The sequence below is a fragment of the Rattus norvegicus genome, chromosome 6, assembly GCF_021556685.1.
Source record: "Rattus norvegicus strain SHRSP/BbbUtx chromosome 6, alternate assembly SHRSP_T2T, whole genome shotgun sequence".
Classification (NCBI taxonomy): Eukaryota; Metazoa; Chordata; class Mammalia; order Rodentia; family Muridae; genus Rattus; species Rattus norvegicus.
This window is the reverse complement of record NC_141539.1, coordinates 116,796,478-116,815,367: the sequence shown is the minus strand read 5'-3', so window position 1 is coordinate 116,815,367 and position 18,890 is coordinate 116,796,478. Positions and strand designations below refer to the sequence as shown.

The window sequence follows — 18,890 nt, the reverse complement described above, 5'->3', positions numbered from 1 at the left end:
GCAACGTCGGCCTTCCACCTGCATGCATTTGCACCTGCACACATGTGTCCTTACACACACGTGAACATACATACACTCACAAACTCTGTATACATCCGCAAAAGAATGCTATTGATTCTAAAGCGTGCCTTCTTAGCTCTTGGCAGTTTTAAGATAATTGAAACAGAATTAACACGCAGGATGAAAGACTGGATTTCTAGTCTTCTGGCTAACGCTCAGAGCCTTCCTGCAGCCAGCTATTGGTCTGACTTTAGCTGCATGCCAGATGCTCACTTTCACGTTTGCATCATTCTTATTGCTTTTCAGGTTGGTCTGGGACAGCTGCATCTGCATGGAGGGCGTGGAGTAGAACAGAATCACCAGGTATTTACCCTGTTATAGGGCTTTCTTCACATTGTAGCAAAACATGGTGCTACACATGGTGTGTGTTCTGAGCTACTCAGGCTCATTAACAACTGTCACAAGGGAACTCTCATGACCTACCTGATGGCTGATAAACACATGAATAGACCTCAAAAGGGCCAGAAAGGCCCTTTTCATTTACTTTTAGTGTGTGTGTCTGTGCCTGTGCCTGTGCCTGTGCCTGTGCCTGTGCCTGTGCCTGTGCCTGTGCCTGTGCCTCTGTGTGTGTGTGTGTGTGTGCCTGTTTCTGTATGCCATATATGAGCAGGTACCAGTACACAGGCCAGAAAAGGATGTCAGACAGCTTGGAGCTTGAGTTACAGGTGGTTGTGAGCCACCAGATGTGGGTGCTGGGAACTGTACTCAGGTCCTGTGGAAGAATGGAGCATGTGCTCTTAACTGCCAAACCATCTCTGCAGCCCTAGGTTTATTACTGTCCCAAACACACACACACACACACACACACACACACACACGAACATACACAAACACATCTTGACTTTTTTGTTCTTTTAAATATAACAGTGGGTCTTTCGATACCTTTTGGATCTGGACAGATGGCTTAGCAGTTAGAAGTACTCGCTGCTCTTACTGGCATCCTGAGTTCTGTTCTCAGCACCCATGTGAACAGTTTAGAGCTACTACACCAGTTCCAGAGGATCTGACACTGTTTAGGGCCCTGCAGTTACCTACACTCAGGTATACATACTCACACTCAGACACACAAATACTCATAATTAAAAATTAATTTTTTTCAAAAAGCAAAATGGAAGCCATAAAAAGAGCACCTTTTAAAGGATTCTTACTAGGGCTGAGGAAATGCTATCAGGAGCGTACAACTATTCCCATCTAATCTATAGCTGCTCACCAAGTTGTGTCTGCTTTCCGTCCTAAATATGACTCATCTCTTTCCTTCTCTCCAATATTGTCAACTGTCACTTGTCTGAATTATCTGCCACCTGCAGGTTCTAGGTATCAATGTGTCTCTGTAAACAGAGGTGAACTGTGGTTCACCTAAAACTCTCAGTGCTCTGTGGGTTCCAGTAGCTTAAAGATTTGCCCTCTAACTTGACCCCCAAGACCCAATCCCAGTGTCTGGACCTCTCCAGCCCTTTACTGTCTAAGGCATGAGCACACAGAAGTTTCTAAGGTTTTTCAGCCTACTGAGAGCCTCTTTCTCATGACTTCAAGCAATGTCCCCTTTTAAAAAGTCCCTGGTGGTGATCATCAGCACAGCTACTTAGCTTATGTGGTAATTCCTACCCAGCCTCCAGAACTCAACACCAACATATAATGTCTCCCCATCAGCCCCATCCCCACTCCAGAGAAAGGTCTCATATGACAAAGGATGCCTGAGAATATGTGCTCTTTGTGATTCTTGTCCAAGGTAGGTTAATTTGTTATGTAACTGAAATTGTTTCCTGGCTAGAGCCTAAGTTGAAGAGAGCATAGCCCTGTGTGCTTTGTTTACACTTTACCCAGACCCCAGCAGAACCCAGTACGGCCTGAGTTCTCAAAGAGTCGTCAAATCATAAAATTCTTATTTTGCTATCATACTAATTAACTATACCAAGTAACGTTATTTCATATACTGTACCCTCTCAATTTTAAGGACTAAATTGTCACAAAACTACACTTATGAGTTATGCCAAACACCTATGGGTTTTCTTTATTTGGGCAACTTTTGACAGCTGCTGTTGTCTCTTGGTCACCAAAATGTATGCTAGATGATGCTACTGAACAAAAATAACGAGAGAGCAGGATTCTGCGAGGCTTTGCCCCAGAGCTCATGCATGCAAGATCTGGGAATGTTCTCGTACCATGCGCTATGGAAACCTGTAAAGTGACTGTGCAGTGAAAGACTAGGGTTTCCCAGCACGCGGCTTTGTGACTCCAACAAACATTGTGGTTGCTATGTGCTGCTCACTGCCAGGTTTCAGCATACAGCTCTGGTCATTGTCCTTACTGGAGTCTCAAGTTCAGTGGCATATTAGTTACCTTTTAAATAACTTACATCATCAAATAGCAAGCATGTCAAGTTGTGGTTGCTGATTAAAAGCAGAATCAAGGGATATGATAAGTAAGGGAAGGAAGCTGACAGGAAAGACTTCTTTAGGGAGAAGAGGGTGGCATATTGACCCTGGAGGTAGAGCTATTCCAAGGCAAAAGGAACAGAACACGCACAGGCCCCAGGGCAGAGAGGAGTGTGACTGGTATTCCCGTAGTGCTGACATCATAGAACATAGTAATTCTAGACAGTCAGTGCTTGCTTGTGTCAGCTTAACCTCTGCACTTCAAGGGACTCTTCGAGCACAGATTTGAAAACATTGGCTTTTGCTAATACCATGGGGAAAATGAGTTAGTAGAATCCCAAAGTACAATCAGGGAAATCAAAGTGGAGAATATTTGACAGGTTCATATGAGAGAAGATGTAATATGGACTAGAACCATGTGCAGGCAGTTAGTCGGGATTCGTCGGGTACTTTGCGAGTTCCATAACTAGGCTAGTTCAGAGCTCAGACATGTAATGTAGACACTGCCATTGAGTAGATGATCTGTGAGCACAGTGAGCCTGCTCAGACCGTATAAAGTGAGAATGCGGGCGTCAGGAGAGCCCTGAAGAACGTGACCGTAAAGAGGCAGAAGATAGAATGAGACTTAGCAAGGGTGGCTTCCAGAGGGCGGGTACAGAAAAGGCTAAGGAAAGAGTGGCGTGTGGAGCCGAGTAAGGAGTCTTTCCAGGGGCGTGAGGTGGGCGGGTCAGATACTAGAGAGGTAGAGTGAGAAGAGAGGCTTGCACTAGTGATGAGGAGGCTGTCTGCAGCTTCCTCTCTGAAGTAGTTGGTGGAAGCCAGTCACGCTTGCAGAAAGGAGAATCCTGTAGTGGTCCCATGGAAAAGAAGCTGAAACTGAAGAAAAAATGGTAAATCATGAGGAGCAACAAGGGATGGGCAGTGGGATAAGATCCATAACAGAAGTGAGCCACGGCGGCCTTGAGCCGAGAGGGTGGTGGTGAGTGTCTTCCAACAGTGCTGTCATGGACTCCAGTACAGCCCCACATTTTTCTCTCACTATACGAAAGGAAGCTGTATTTCAGAATATACCATGTCTTGTGACTGCCTCTTAGTTTCTTTCCTTTCTCATGAGGACCAATAGTAAAGTAAACTAGTGAAGTAGGCTGCCTGAAGCCTCTTCACATCAGCTGTAAATAAGACATCATATCTGTGAAGTTTAGGGAACACCATTTATTTGTGGTTATAAAACTTCGAGATATACACAATTTTATTTGAAATCCTGATGAATATTCTTATTTTTTAAGTTGATTTACTATAGCAAAAAAAAAAGTTTCTTGATACTCCTGAAATAAGTGTTTTTGTTGAAATGAATTCTGTTAAAAAATAATTATTCTTATAATTCTTTCACAGAGAGCGTTTGACTACTTCAACTTAGCAGCAAATGCTGGCAATTCACATGCTATGGCCTTCCTGGGAAAGGTACTGTATACCTACAGCTATTTATATAACAGCAAAATAAAATTTCCAGCTCAAGGGTATTATGTCCTGTCTTAAGGTAAATGCTATGTGAATTGCTTAGACAACTTAGACATAGTGTAGCATTTGCTCCTAAATGTATTCACTGTGTGACCTCCTAATGTTGTATCTACGGTACACAGTGGTCAGGATCGAACTGTATAACACACAGGGTTTAACTCAGAATCACAGTTGTGTTTCTTTTCATGGTGGAGTGAGAGAGTTTTTAGGATTTGTCTGCAGATCTTTTCATTGCCTTAAGTATGACATCTGTGAGCACCGCTAAGTATAGTCTTTTTGTGGAGCAAGGAAACATTTACATCTAAAAACTAACGAAGAGATTCTGTGTCAGGGAAGAATTCCATTTTCATTAATTTAGCAGTAATACAGTGCAAACTGACAGTTGTTCATGTATAACCAAATCATAACGGAGGGAAATTCAGGGGGATTCCAAGGATTTTACATATAGGAAAATCTCATCCATACTCACCACATAATCTCAGCCAGCTAACTGGGAGCTGGAACATTCCATATTTATAGCATGGAGCCTGTGGTAGTGAGCATCATGACTGGGGTCTTTTATCTCTTTTATTTGTGTTTTATGGTTATTTATGGTTTATTTATTCCCAACATTTATACTTAAATTTTCTTAAATTACTAATTAATCCTATGTGTAAAAGCAACTTTAGTGCTGTTTCCTTAGTATATTATGTGTAAAGCGCTGCTGGCCACGTGTTTTCCTTTCTTCTTAGGCCTTACTGGCCCTATAAGTCAGTATCACGTATACCTTGTTAAATAACTTTAGTTACTTGTTGTCTTGTGTATTTGCACACAGGTCCTATGTGTATGTAGGTATGCATGCACATGTGTGTGCCTAGAGAGAGAAAGATCAGAAAACAGCCTTGGGTGTCATCCACCTTATTTTTGAGACAGGGTCTCTCATTGGCCTGTAACTTAACAAGTAACCAGGTTAGCTGTCCAGCAGTCCTCTGGAATCTGCCTGTCTGTCTCTGCCTCCCAGGCTGAGACTGCGAGTGCATGCCATCATGTCCAGCTTCTTTAGACTTGGCTCTAGCTTAGGTCTACATGCTTACATCTGGTATTTTACCAAGAGCCATCTCCCCAACTATCTGTTAACCCCAGATGCACCATTTACCCTGTTCTGGAGCAGCTTGGTAGAGGAAATGGCAAAGTAGACTTTGTGACTCTTGAAAGTCTGCCTGTACTGATGGGATCAGTCATCTGGTCTCAACCAAATTATTAGCTACCTCACTGCCCTGGGTTAAAGACAATCCCTAGGACCCAGACTGTTGATGGAGAGGAGCAGGTGGTCCTCTGACCTCCACACATGTACCATGTTACCTGCATAGCTACCCATAAGCACATATACATAAGCAAATGTAATTTTCAAAAATGTTTTAGGATTTCTTGAGCAGCCAGTAACTTGCTTTATATATTCAAATCTATACCTAAATCATATATTTAATAGAATACCAAATACTTAAAAATATGTATATATTTACCAATAAAATTTGCTTTCAATTTTACACTTTCCTATGAAGAATCGTAAACTCTGTGGGGTAATGTCAGGAAAGCTAATAACAATGAAAATGAGGTGAGAAGGGAAATGTTGTGTGGAGACCGGAGACAGACAACTCCACATGGAATCGGGGGCTGTTTTCCAGATGTATTCTGAGGGAAGTGACATCGTGCCTCAGAGTAACGAGACGGCACTTCACTACTTCAAGAAAGCTGCTGACATGGTAAGACTTTCCGACCTGCATGCTGTTACTAGTGTTCAATAGATGTACGTGTGGAAGGATTAATCATAACCAACTGGTAAATGTTAGCTTAGTGTTTCCTAATCAGGAGAGTACTAGTTCTTAGCCGTGAAATTGGGAGTTACATAACCTACCTCAGCTGTAGTATAGAGTTTAAAAGCATCCATGATCTAGTTCCATTGGTAACCATGATACACAACTTGAACTTTCTTTGGCCCAGAAAAAAAAAACGCATATAGGATACTTAAAACCCTGTATGCTTCCTGAGCATTTACCAACCTCTTTCCAACGATAGATCACTGTGCATCAGAATGTTACTTGAATGTTTTCCTGAGAAATGCCATGACCCATCTCTTTAAGATGTCATCTATCCCTCTGAGTTTGAGGGAATTCTAGAATTTTCTGTCCTGCATCTGGAAATACTTTGTGACTGCATTAATGCTCCAGGTAGCATTGTTCCTGTTAACATGTGACTGCTAACTGACCCCAACAGCATTGTCTTCCTCCTTCCATAGGCAGGAAATCACCAAAGCTTAATCACCCCCCATGGGACTGGCTTTTAATTTTGGTGAAATAATGTTGGTCACATTTGTGTCATAAATTCATGGTACCGGTGGTCATAAGTCAAGTCACAAGAATTGATCTTAAAGGCAGTTAATGTTTAATCTTTGAAAACAAATTACTGACAGCCCACTGGTGTCTAAAACTCATGTTTAACATGACTAGAAAGAAAAAGGTTGTCTTATTTGGAAACTAATTAAGATATATTTCAATATCTTTCAGATTATTTCTTTTGCAGTCATTTATCCTCCCCCTGTTTTAATTACGGCTTATCACTTTGTCTCATTTCTCTGGTTTACAGGGCAACCCGGTGGGACAGAGCGGACTTGGAATGGCCTACCTCTATGGAAGAGGAGTTCAAGTTGTAAGTGTGTGGTGTGGCATGCTGGTGGGAGGTAGTCCTTGACTAACTCCACATCCAGCCTGGTGGAACCAAGCCATTGCAGCAAGCCCGAGTCCATCCCTCAGTCTCTTGAGTTGACTTGTTCCTCACACCTCACCTAACTGTCTCCTTAGGCCAACTCCTGCCCTTCGCTCCTTCTAGCTTCTGCTTCTCTTCTCCCCAGTCCTTCGCTGAAAGCCCAGTGCCTCCAAAGAATGAGCCTTAACAAGCAGCCTTAGTTCTTAGCTGTCAGGTTTCCGCCTCATAGCCAGGTCACAGGTAACCTCCTAAATGCTGAGATTGTGTCTGCAGGCACTTGCTGACTCAGGGTAGATGCCACTGAATCGTGATGTTATTCCAAGCAGCATACATTGTTATGTCTGAAACTAAGGACTGAGTCTTAAAATCTTATCTGTAGTTATTTTCTAACACAGAAGACAGTGATACCTGACTCCTGGAAATTAGGATACCAAAATCAGAGTAATGTATTTTAGTTTTTTTCTACAATGACACAGACCTTTGGGATTGAAAAACATAGCATCTTGTAATGTACACAGGACGGGAACAAATAAGGAGAAAATAGTATTACTTAATATTAGATAAATTAAGGTTTGAAGGTGGATAGTAAAACAAGTTGTCTTAACTCGTGCTCTCATGTTCTATGTGCGTTTGTGCTTTCTGAAAGCAAATTGTTTCATAAAACTCTTATTTGCATTTTAGTTTTCAGCTCTTATTTGGGTTTTTTATTTTTAGAATATGTATACTTTGTTATACAGAGAATGTCTCTGTGCTCATGTGTATCAGTCTTGGTGTTTTCTTACCGTTTGGAATCTCCTTCTACAGAATTATGACCTGGCACTCAAGTATTTCCAGAAAGCTGCTGAGCAAGGCTGGGTGGACGGGCAGCTGCAGCTTGGCTCTATGTACTACAGTAGGTATCATCAGAGTGGGTCACAGATGAACAGGTTCGACCGGCTTCCACTAGATGGCGCCAAGATAAAAACCAGGCGGGGAGGGGTCGATTCTGGGGAATTCATACTCTACCAATTCAATACTTATGCATCTCGCTTCTCATCGCCATCTATATTACTCTGCATTGGTGAGGTTGACATGTTTTGCTGGGTAAGAACTCTGACTTCCACTAGTTTCATTCCCCTTCTAGTTTCTCTGTGCTTAACTAAATCCTGTTTAAGACTGCTCACCTTTCATTTGTCTGTTTTGTTTTGCTTGCAGATGGCATTGGAGTCAAGAGAGATTATAAACAGGCCTTGAAGTATTTTAATTTAGCTTCTCAGGGAGGCCATATCTTGGCTTTCTATAACCTAGCACAGATGCACGCCAGCGGCACAGGGGTGATGAGATCCTGCCACACTGCAGTGGAGGTGAGGGCTGTTCTATCTGTAGGGATGGGTTTACTGCTGGCCAGGCCGGCCCTTTGCTCTCCAGTTCTCCTGACCTGACTCCTTCCATGGTACAAGCTGACTCCACTCACTGTTCCTGTAAGAAGCAATGTTTGCAAGGGTCAGAGTAGATGATGCATAGGATCAAAAAGTACATTGACGGACACATGAAAAGGGCAAGGCCAGCATCTCCTAACTGGGCCTGCTTCCCCTTAGCTCTCATGCCTGTCACTGAGGGACACTGATAAGTCCTCCCTTGTCAGCTGGGATTTTTAATAGAATTCACCTCATGAGCAGCACCCCAGGTAGGAGAATGTGCTGATACCTGTAATGCACAGATGTCACTAGAACAGCCCTGGCACAGTGGACAGGCGTAGGTTGTTGTTGTTTCTACTGTGTGGTTGCTTCTGAAGGGTAAGGAAAGCCAGCAGCCAGCAGCTCATGGAGCAAACTTAATAATCACCATAGCCAAGATGCAAAGCTGTTTTCTAGCACACACATGTAGTTGTTTTCTAGCACACACATGTAGTTGTTTTCTAGCACACACACACACATGTAGTTGTTTTCTAGCACACACACACATGTAGTTGTTTTCTAGCACACACACACATGTAGTTGTTTTCTAGCACACACACACATGTAGTTGTTTTCTAGCACACACACACATGTAGTTGTTTTCTAGCACACACACACATGTAGTTGTTTTCTAGCACACACACACATGTAGTTGTTTTCTAGCACACACACACATGTAGTTGTTTTCTAGCACACACACACATGTAGTTGTTTTCTAGCACACACACACATGTAGTTGTTTTCTAGCACACACATGTAGTTCTCCTCTTTGCACAGTTGTTTAAGAACGTGTGTGAGCGTGGTCGCTGGTCAGAGAGGCTGATGACCGCCTACAACAGCTATAAAGACGACGACTACAACGCCGCTGTGGTCCAGTACCTCCTGCTGGCGGAGCAGGGCTACGAGGTGGCGCAGAGCAACGCAGCCTTCATCCTCGACCAGAGTAAGCTCCACGGTCGTCCTGTCGAAGCTTTAAACCACACTGAGCAGTAGATTTTCAAAACGAAGTGAATAGCAACTGCCCTTCCGCCCCATCTCCCTAGACTAGTGTCAACCTCGGCAGGCGAAAACCTGCTGCAGGAGGTAGTGTGGTCCGACCCACGGCTCCTCTGAACCTGGCACCTCCTACCACCTGTTTACTTCCCAGACCGCCTTCATTAGTATTTGCTGTGCGCCACCCTAACTTACAACTGAAAACACTTGGCTTCTGTTTCATGTCTCCCCTGTAGGAGAAGCAACCATTGTAGGTGAGAATGAAACTTACCCCAGAGCTTTGCTGCATTGGAATAGGGCCGCCTCCCAAGGTGAGTGACTGGCTAATTGTCAGAAAGAGTCTTTCCCAGGATCCTCACTGTGCTGGTTTTTGTCTCTCGTGGACGTCATCAGACACTGCTCCTTACCCTGTGATCGGTCTTCATTCCTAGGTCAGTGGTCGCAGTGCCAGTCCTTGATGGGCATTTTCAATACCATTTGAATTTTACAGGCCAGTTGATTGTATTCATTGATAACTGAAGACTGTAGAATACCATCCTGAAGTAGAAAAGAGCTCACCTTTCCCACTCTTTCTCTCTAGTGTATTTTTCTCACTTACTCCTCTCCACGTTAGGCCTCTCCTTCTCCACTTGTGCGCAGTGCTCACACTGAATAGTGCTTTCCATGCAGTGACATAGGTGGAGCATGACCCTTTGCAGAATGGCCTACGTCTCTATGCCTGTTAACATGCTTTCTGAGAAGAGATGATGTCTACTCTAAATGTTTACTGACCTTAGAACGTGGTTCAGGGATCCTTTTAAAGTTTTTCTACATCATGAAAATTCTGTTTTATATACGCATGTTTTAAAAAATAACTTTTAATTTCTTTTAAGCATACTTTCTCAGCAGTTTATTTTTTATTTTTATTTCAGGTTATACTGTGGCTAGAATTAAACTTGGAGACTACCATTTCTATGGATTTGGCACTGATGTGGATTACGAGACTGCGTTTATTCATTACCGCCTGGCCTCAGAGCAACAGCACAGTGCCCAAGCTATGTTTAACCTGGGGTACATGCATGAGAAGGGCCTAGGCATTAAACAGGTGAGTGTGACATCAAAGCTGGCACTTGAGTAGCATGGCTAAGGCAGGGGGCATTGCCTGCACTGGAACGAGACAGTGCTTTTGGAATTCTGTCAGACTTGGAGCTACAGGAGGAGAAGCGGGTCTCCAGTGTGTCATTTCCAGCACACACATACACGGTGTAAGCTCTGCTGTATCTTAGGTAGCACTGCCCTGTGGAAAGCTTCCTTTGTCAGGAACTACATGCACCTTTAGTCAACACAGTTGCCTCTGAATCATTTTGAAATGGATTAAAATCTTTTCTACTGATGAACTTTTCCTGACCTTCATCTTCCTAATGAAACCTACTTTTCTTTGGAATGGTTCCAAGTTTTTACCTATCTACCTCAAAAGGATTCAGAGAAAGTATTACTATTTGACACTTTGAAATATAGACTATGATAAAAGAGTACTCCAGAAGGGAAGTGGGGTTCAGCTGTTGAAAATAAGTGATTGGATACAAAACTCAGTGAGTCCATAGCATGGCATGACTTACAGAGCACGACTTTGTAAATGAAGTAAGCATTCTTACTACTACAAGCTACTCAGTGCCACTGGGCATGGGGCACACGCTGTAATGCCAGCCAGGGTGGAGGCAAGGGGATCAGATTAAGGTCTTCCTCAACACCCAGCTCCTTCTAGGCCTGTCTCAAAACAACAGCAGCAACAAAATTCAGTTCAACACCAAAGTGTGAAGATTAGTAATGATTAGAAAATGTGATTCAGGGTGTGGTTTGATATGGCTTAATTACCCCATACAGTCATTCACAGCACTAAGTCTATGGTAGCACAATAAGTTGGATCCACAGTCTCAAAAGATTCCATTTGTAAAAAACATTTAACTTACATATTTGTAATCGGGTACTAACCGAAGTCTTACTATTATTGAAAGCGCTTTTCTCTTTTACAAATGACACATGTGAAGGCTAGGAACAGGACTACCTGAAAGTAACAGCTTCATTTGATCTGTGTATGGAGGAGGGAGACGGGTGTTCCTCTTCCTTTGCCTTCTGTCCTACAAATTTGGTTTTCTTTAGAGCTCCCAGCATCCTGTCCTCCATTCTGAATTCTAAACCTGCCGTCCTAAGACTGAATTGACCATGGCTTGGGTCACGCTTTTCAGAATTATGTAAGCAGGACTGTGGCAGTTTGTATCAGTCAACACAGGGGCCTGCTCCTAAAACAGCATCGCAAGATGCCTGCCTCGACAGAGTGATGGCTGAGGTTTCCCCACCCCACACAGTAAAGCAGCAGCACTCCTTTGCAGACACGGGTTACCATGAACCCAGGCCTGGCCCCTGCACTTCTGTCTTAGAAAACACACAGTAGAGGCTGAGAGATCCCCAAATAGATTCTCATACTTCTCTAGAGCAGGACCAACCTCAGATTCTTGGCTGTCCTACCCCAGTGTGGGACCAGAGCTGCTTACACTGACTAAAATTAACTTGAAACTTAGAGATTTTCATGGAAATCGCTAGATCAGTAATATGCGTCAGCTGTGTGGCTGAATCCAGCGTGTCCACATGCAAAATCTGAGGTTATCTTAAATTTTCAAAATCATTGATTAGATAATTAAATGAGTTTTACCTGGGTAAAGCTTGGTTTTCCTTTGGGTACTGGATGTTAATTTTAGATAGAATCTCCTTCTCTTTCTGTCCTCTAGGATATCCACCTGGCAAAACGCTTTTATGACATGGCAGCCGAAGCCAGCCCAGATGCACAAGTACCTGTATTCCTCGCACTCTGCAAATTAGGTGTCGTCTATTTCTTACAGTACATACGGGAAGCAAACGTGAGTGAGCAGCGTCCCTTAGTTAACAAATACAAATTACGTCGCTTTCTCAGGCCTGGAGATTAAAAGCTGGAGTCCCAGGGTCTCTCTTTCCAGGTAAAGGGCAAGGGAGCTCCTCAGGTGGGTAAGCTGCAGAGCTGCAGGAGCGCAGATGCAGGCGGCGTTTCTCAGTGCTCTTGACAGGACAGCACGTGTCATTGGTGTTCAGGGAAACAGAGACCTGACTCGGGACACTCTGAAACAGTAATGAACATCAAGTCAGACCAGTACCTTAGGCAAAGAAAGCTGGAGGGGAAGCCTGAGAGCTGCTTCCCTTACATCTGATTGCTCTAACAGGGGCAGAACCCACTTAGATTCTGCTCCTGGATGGTGGGTTAGCGGTGCAGCCCTTTGCTCCATAAACACTACAATGCTTGGAGCCTTCGTTGGAGCCTTTAACCTTTAGTTTATCCCACACCACGAAACCCATTGTCAGAGTCAAGTTCTCCTTATACAGAATTAAAAGTAAGCAATGCCTGTTCTACACTGACAGAAACCATGGACTTCTCCCCTTTGCTACCTTAACCTCACAGTTGATCGTCCACAAAGATTCTCAGAACCCAGGATACCTTAGACTCCACCCACCCAGCTACTTACATATGTATAATGTCAGTTGTTGCAGTCCTTGGCAGCATGAGCCAGTGTGCTGTACTTCCTGCCAAAACGCACTAGCCAGCTGACAGTGAGGACCAGGCTGAGGTGTGGGGACAGAGTAGCCGTCTAGCCTGTGCTAGATTTCATACCCAACCAACAGAAGGTGGCTCTCGGACTCTGCAGGGCTGTCCTATACTGCTGTTCCCCACACTTATCTTCAGTGAGTGCAGTCTACGATGCAGGATGGCAACATACCGTGGAGAAGGTGCTTTTGCTGTTTTCTTTTTTTTTTTTTGGTTCTTTTTTTTGGAGCTGGGGACCGAACCCAGGACCTTGCGCTTCCTAGGCAAGCGCTCTACCACTGAGCTAAATCCCCAACCCCTTTTTGCTGTTTTCTTATACAGATCTACAAAGAGGGCAGTAAGATTCTCCAACTGAAACAAAAAGGAGCAAAGTAATCTCAGCCCATTAAACACTGCAACAGAAATAAGTATCGATGAGAAGGAAGTCAAGCTGGATAAAAAGACACAAAATTCCCTGGGAACACAATAGTTTCCTGGAATTTTTTTTTTCCTACACCTGTGCCTACAAATATGTATTATGGGAGCTTTTGGGGCATAATTTTGCAAAATCTCATGGACTAAGAAAGTTCAAGTTTCTGTGTAAAACAGTGTGCATTTTAGTTAAAACAACCAAAAGGAGGTGTTTGTTCATCAAGTGGACATCTAGTCCTGTAGTGGTCAGTTACATGGGAGCACAGCTGGCTGTGAGGAGAGCAGGCTACTCATCTGGCCTCACTGTCACTGTGTAGAGGTTAGAGGTATGCAGGATTCAGGTTGAGAGGGGGGTGCTTTTATTGTCCTGTGATCCTTTAAATATCTACTAGAGAAATAACTGGAAACTGCCCCATTGAAAAGAGCGGTTGGACATCTGCTGCTGTGAGCTGTTAGGAAACCAAAGCTTAGGTCCTGAGACATGCCTTTTAAGAAGAGCTTAAAAACCATTGCAGTGTCCCAGAATCCAGTTCTTCAAAGTCTCGTGCTTCTCTCTACTGTTAAGTAACTACTTTCAAAGTTTTTTCACTGACATTGAAGTGATAATGCTTTTTGTGTTGTTCTCATTAAGATTCGAGATCTATTCACACAACTGGATATGGACCAGCTCTTGGGACCTGAGTGGGATCTTTACCTCATGACCATCATTGCACTGCTGTTGGGTACAGTCATAGCCTACAGGCAGCGACAGCACCAGGACATACCAGTTCCCAGGCCCCCAGGGCCACGGCCAGCTCCTCCCCAGCAGGAAGGACCCCCAGAGCAGCAGCCACCACAGTAGCAGCCACCCTCGCCTGGGTCCGTGACCACTAAGGAGCTGCTCACTGAGAACACTCGCATTTGATGTAGGGCTCTGGATGGTGGCCACCACCTGGAAGAGGCGTGAGGAAGTGTTGAATCCCAGAAGCTGCTTAGAACCTGCTGCCTTCCTTTTCAGGGACGAGTAGCTCTCACCAGAGCTACAGTGAATGTTTGTTTCAGTGCCATATGGAATGACATCTCTCAGTGGCTTTCCTTTTTCCTTCTTTTTCTCTCTTCGTTCTGCAAACATACACAAGACACTCAAGTCATGTCTACTGTACCCACTGTCTTTCCTGAGAGACCTTTTGTCATCCTGTTGATGTGCATAACTTCTTACATCCATGTCTTTTAAGGTCCTGAGCATTGACAACCTGGGAAAACCCAGTTAGTTGCAAGTTTAACCCTAAAAACATGCTTAAGTCTGAGAATAGAACTTGCCTTTAAGTCAAAAGCAAAACAAGCCAAGCAGGATGTCTTCAGGGTGTTTGGGAAATCCTACCAGTCTACATGCGCGTTCCTATATTTGGCACTCTTGTTTTAAAAGGAATTATTGATTCCTGCACTGTGGCTGTGACAGGTCATGGCAGACTTCTCTTCCTCGAAGACTGAAAGGCTTTACTAAAGAAGTCTTTGTGGCCGTCACTTCCTTGCAGTGGAACAGAAGTAAAACTCAATGAACTGACTCCTTACTCTTACGTTGGACTTTACCCCAAGTACTCGTGTGATTTGCTTGTTGGTTTGAGTGTACAGAGCCCTAGTCCAGACACCAGAGGATGGACTAACTGGAGAAATCAGAAAACAGCCTTAACCGACTTGAGGTGGGATCTGAGACACGCCCTCCCTCGGGTTGATTCGATGCTTCCCAGGTTTCGTTGTACTTTGCATTTCTTATGGCACAGGAACAGACAGCCCTCCGAAATCTTCAAATACGAAATTCTGTTGTCAAGATATGGCAGGTGGTGACTTCCTTTGTAATTCTAAAACTCAGATGATTGAGGATGGGTTAGACCCAGTGCATGGCAAAAACAAAGGCCTGGGTGTACCGTGGTGTGTGCTGTGGTAGCTTTTCGTTTCTGACGTTTCCTGTGGCTGTAGAACGTCAGCCACTGCTCAGCGGCCATGCTGCCACCCTTCTGTTGTAAACGCTAGGAAACTGAAGTTGTTACAGTGAGCGAGCAGCAAACATTGAGAGCTTCACACACTCACCCGTGTGAAAGGACTGAAGCCCAAGCCCAGCACCCCACGGGGCTCAGGCCGGCCTGCTCACTGTCACCTTGACCTTGTTTTCTGTAATCCCTGTCTGCAACGCAACTGGAGTTTATCACTTGTGGACTTTGGAAAGCTTTGAGTTTGAATGTTGGGGTTGTAATCAGAATTCAATTTAGTTCCTCTATAACGAACATGAAGGCTTTAAATGTGAAGTTGTGTACATTTGTGTATGCTCACAGTATTATGGGAAACCCAGTAAGCAAATTTTCCTCGAAGATATTTGCCTCCAAATTTGAAGACATGGCCACAGAAGGGCCATGTACACAAAAGCAGATCTTTGAGAGGCAGCCACCATTTCTCTCTTTGAGCAGCACTGGTAAATAGTGAGGCTTGTTTGGTGTCCTGTGCTTGGAGATTAGATTGTGAGTGGTACAGTAAGCAGGGTCCTTTACTGCTGCCTCCTCTCCCAGCCCCACCCTCAGCCCAGCGAGTGAATTCCATGGTCCCAGCGCTGTTTAGAAGGCAGGTCTTACATTATTACAGGAACTGGGCGCAGTGGTCTGTCCCTGTAGTCCCCTGTCACTGGGGGACTGAGGGACGAAGAGCACATTAGGCTGGGAGTTCAAGACCAACTTAGGCAACACAACAAGACCCAGTCTCTAAAAATAAACTCTAAGATGCCAGTGGCTTCTATGGTTTTCCCGTGCCATTCCACCTCAAGCCTCCTTGGACAGCAGCATTTTTGCGTCCGTCTTTACTTCGCACAGAGAGTACTTGGAGAGAACATTTCTTAAAATAGCATACACTACCTACGGCTGCACACAGTCTAGGTTTGCTCTTCGTGTAGCAGACTTGCCCCTTGCTATCCTCTTTACTGTCACTACTGCAGACGCCCTTCCCTCGGCTTATTACCCTGTCTCCAGCCTGGGCTGTCTGCTACCGGAAGTCTGAATGGCGGGTTTAAAATAATTCAGTCCTTACCACTTCTTTCACACATGGTCTCAAGCTGCTTTGCTCCTGTTCTCTTAACAGTTCACGGGAAATGGTACCTTAGCAAATAGGATTGGGTTCGGTGTTTCTCTTAAAACTAATGCACAGTACTTACTAATGGCATCCATTTGAATAAAGTGGCAATAAAGCTAGTTAATGTCAGTGACATTAAGCCAACTCCAGGATTCGGGAGTTCTAGCGTTAGGGTTTAGATTTACCAGATAGAGCGTGACTTCCTTCCTCCCTGTAGCCCATCCCTGCTGCTGCCTTTCGTGGTCTGTCTTGCAGCCTACGAAGGCTCTGTCCAGCCTCTGTTCTCCTGTGCACCTGCCCCACCGGGCCACCAACTGTTTCAGAGTCTAGAGACCACAAGTTTTACTTCTGTGGTGTTGTACAAAGGTGGAGTTTTTGTTCTTGAATTTTTTGTTTCTGATTTCCGGGTTTTCTTAGTTACTAGCCAATAATACAGAAAAAGGTTGGACAGGGGCTTTTCCCCCCCCCGAAATTCATTAATACCTAAACTAGATTAATGTAAAAATGCAAGTCCTAAATCTTGATATTCCTGAAGGTTTGTAATTCTACTGAAAATATATATAGATTAATTTCTGAACATTTTTATTACCATCTCTACCATGGAGAAGCATTAAAAACTACCAGGGATCTGGTAAGGAGCCGGTGGCTGGGTGTTCTATACACAAAATTTGGTTTTGTTTGGCTGCTTGGTTGGGTTTTCTCTCTCTCTTCCCTGCTCCTCATGCTTGTCCTCTAGTGCTTGGAGCAGGCCTGTAGGCCTCCAAATGCAGACCTCAACTCCTTGTGTGTGTGTGTGTGTGTGTGTGTGTGTGTGGCATTTGCACCAGTGTCTAATTACATCTGCGAAATTTTCCTCTCCAGGGGTTTGGACTAACACCTCACATGTATATTTCAAAACAAGATGCTTCTAGTGATCCCCCTCCCTGCCAAGAAGAGCAGGCTTATATTTACTTCAGGAACAGCTGGTATTTGAAGTGATTCTAAAGTATGGTATACAATATTACGGCCCTGAGAGATCCAAGAAATAACCAGAGCAAAAAAAAAAAAAAAAACAATTTTATGCAAAAAAAAAATTTGCTCAGATACGAGAGAAACTATTTCTGGATGCTATATTGTCAGGTTTTTAAATGAGTAGTGTTCTTTGAAAAAGGACCTAAGTGTCTTCACCCACTAGGGGTTTCAAGAAAATACCCCTAGTGAAATAGCCCCATATACCAATGATCTGTATCTTAAAGAGACTGTTTACACATTAAAAGCCGGTTTTGTATGCAGATGAAGGGCCCCTTTGGTTATGTTCAAGGAGGCATTCAGATGTTCTTCCTTTACTATTTATTGGTGAACGATCTGACACTATTTCTCTTTTATTTAAAAACAATGTTGATATGATCAAAATATGACCACTATAAACGCTGAGGGACGTATTTAAAGAACATAAGCTGACATTGTGAAGGAACACCATACTAGACTTTTTGTAAATTTATTTTATATTTAATGGAATGCAGTATAACGGCTGGTGAAGTGTATTATAATTGTGTAAACAAATCCTGTTAATAGAGAGATGTACAGACTCATTTTGTACTGTATCTTGAAACTTGTGAAATAAAGATCCCATCTCTGGCTACCTGTTTGTGGTAGTACTCCACACCCAGAGGCCTTCACATTCAGACTTGGCTTTTAACCAGAAGATACAACATTTTAGTGAGTCTTTTCTGAAATACAGAAATGAAATTCTAGAATGCACTCATCTGGGGAAATTTGAATCTGTCTTTCATCTTTACTATCTGTCAATCAGATTCCCATGAATTAATTGAACATTGTCCTGGGGAGGATATAAATTTACCAGGAAGTGGTAACTATTTGTGGAATCTGGTGTTTGACCTCAGGCTGCCTGAGAGTAAGGACACCTCTGTATACACTGGTTATAGTATAAACTGACCAGGGCTTGCAGAGACACAGATACAGCACATAGATATAGCCTATTTAAACAGACATAGATAAAGCCTATTTAAAATAAGATTAAATAAAAGACACAGGAACAACATAAGCTGAGTGCGCGTTGTGCACACAGTTCTAGCTCAAGGTAGGGCGTGTGGCAGTGGGAGAGGGCTTACTGATGAAGTATGAGAGGCTTTGGGTTCCATCCTTAAGGAAAAAAGCAAGCCAGAAAAGAGTCCTAGGTTTGTCCTTCAGCACCCTAGCAGACAACTTGGACGTGATAAAAGCAAAGTGGTCCAGCTTAGCAACATCAGATCCATCAGTCTGCCTAAAACAGACTGCCACAAATAAAAGTTTGGGTCTCAACTGTTACTTCAAGGAACACAGCTACCCGAGATGGCCTCAGCTAAAGTAGAAGTGAAGATAGAAACATCCAAGTGACAATGTTCAAAGTCTGCCTGGAGTGAGGCATGGTGGCCGTGTACTGCTGACAGCATTTTTGTCTGGGCAGGCACTACAGTGAAGCCTTCAGTCTCTGCTGGCGATTATAGCTCCTGCCCTTCAGCTCCCTTGAGGGCAATAACATACATTGGATCTACCTCCTTGGGATTGGCTGGCGCTGAGCTGTGGAGATGAGAATTTATCCCAGACTCTTCAACCGTGGCCTTGCGCACTGTGTCGTCTGTGTGTTTTGGGTACACGAACTACATACAACTT

The 18,890-nt window shown here is 43.8% G+C and overlaps 1 protein-coding gene across 3 annotated transcripts in view; it reads left to right on the top strand.

Moving 5' to 3' along the window:
- Positions 1-17,872, top strand: part of Sel1l (SEL1L adaptor subunit of SYVN1 ubiquitin ligase) — a 44,308-nt gene extending 26,436 nt beyond the window's left edge. For 2 of the 3 annotated variants that reach the window (XM_087553366.1, XM_087553365.1), the window contains 11 exons: positions 307-363; positions 3,828-3,896; positions 5,618-5,695; positions 6,576-6,638; positions 7,500-7,587; positions 7,890-8,038; positions 8,909-9,074; positions 9,361-9,435; positions 10,036-10,208; positions 11,890-12,018; positions 13,777-17,859. In XM_087553366.1, coding sequence (XP_087409492.1) covers positions 307-363; positions 3,828-3,896; positions 5,618-5,695; positions 6,576-6,638; positions 7,500-7,587; positions 7,890-8,038; positions 8,909-9,074; positions 9,361-9,435; positions 10,036-10,208; positions 11,890-12,018; positions 13,777-13,986 — 1,257 coding nt within the window. In that variant the 3' untranslated portion in view covers positions 13,987-17,859. 3 annotated transcript variants of the gene reach the window in all.
- The last annotated feature ends 1,018 nt before the right edge of the window (positions 17,873-18,890 follow it).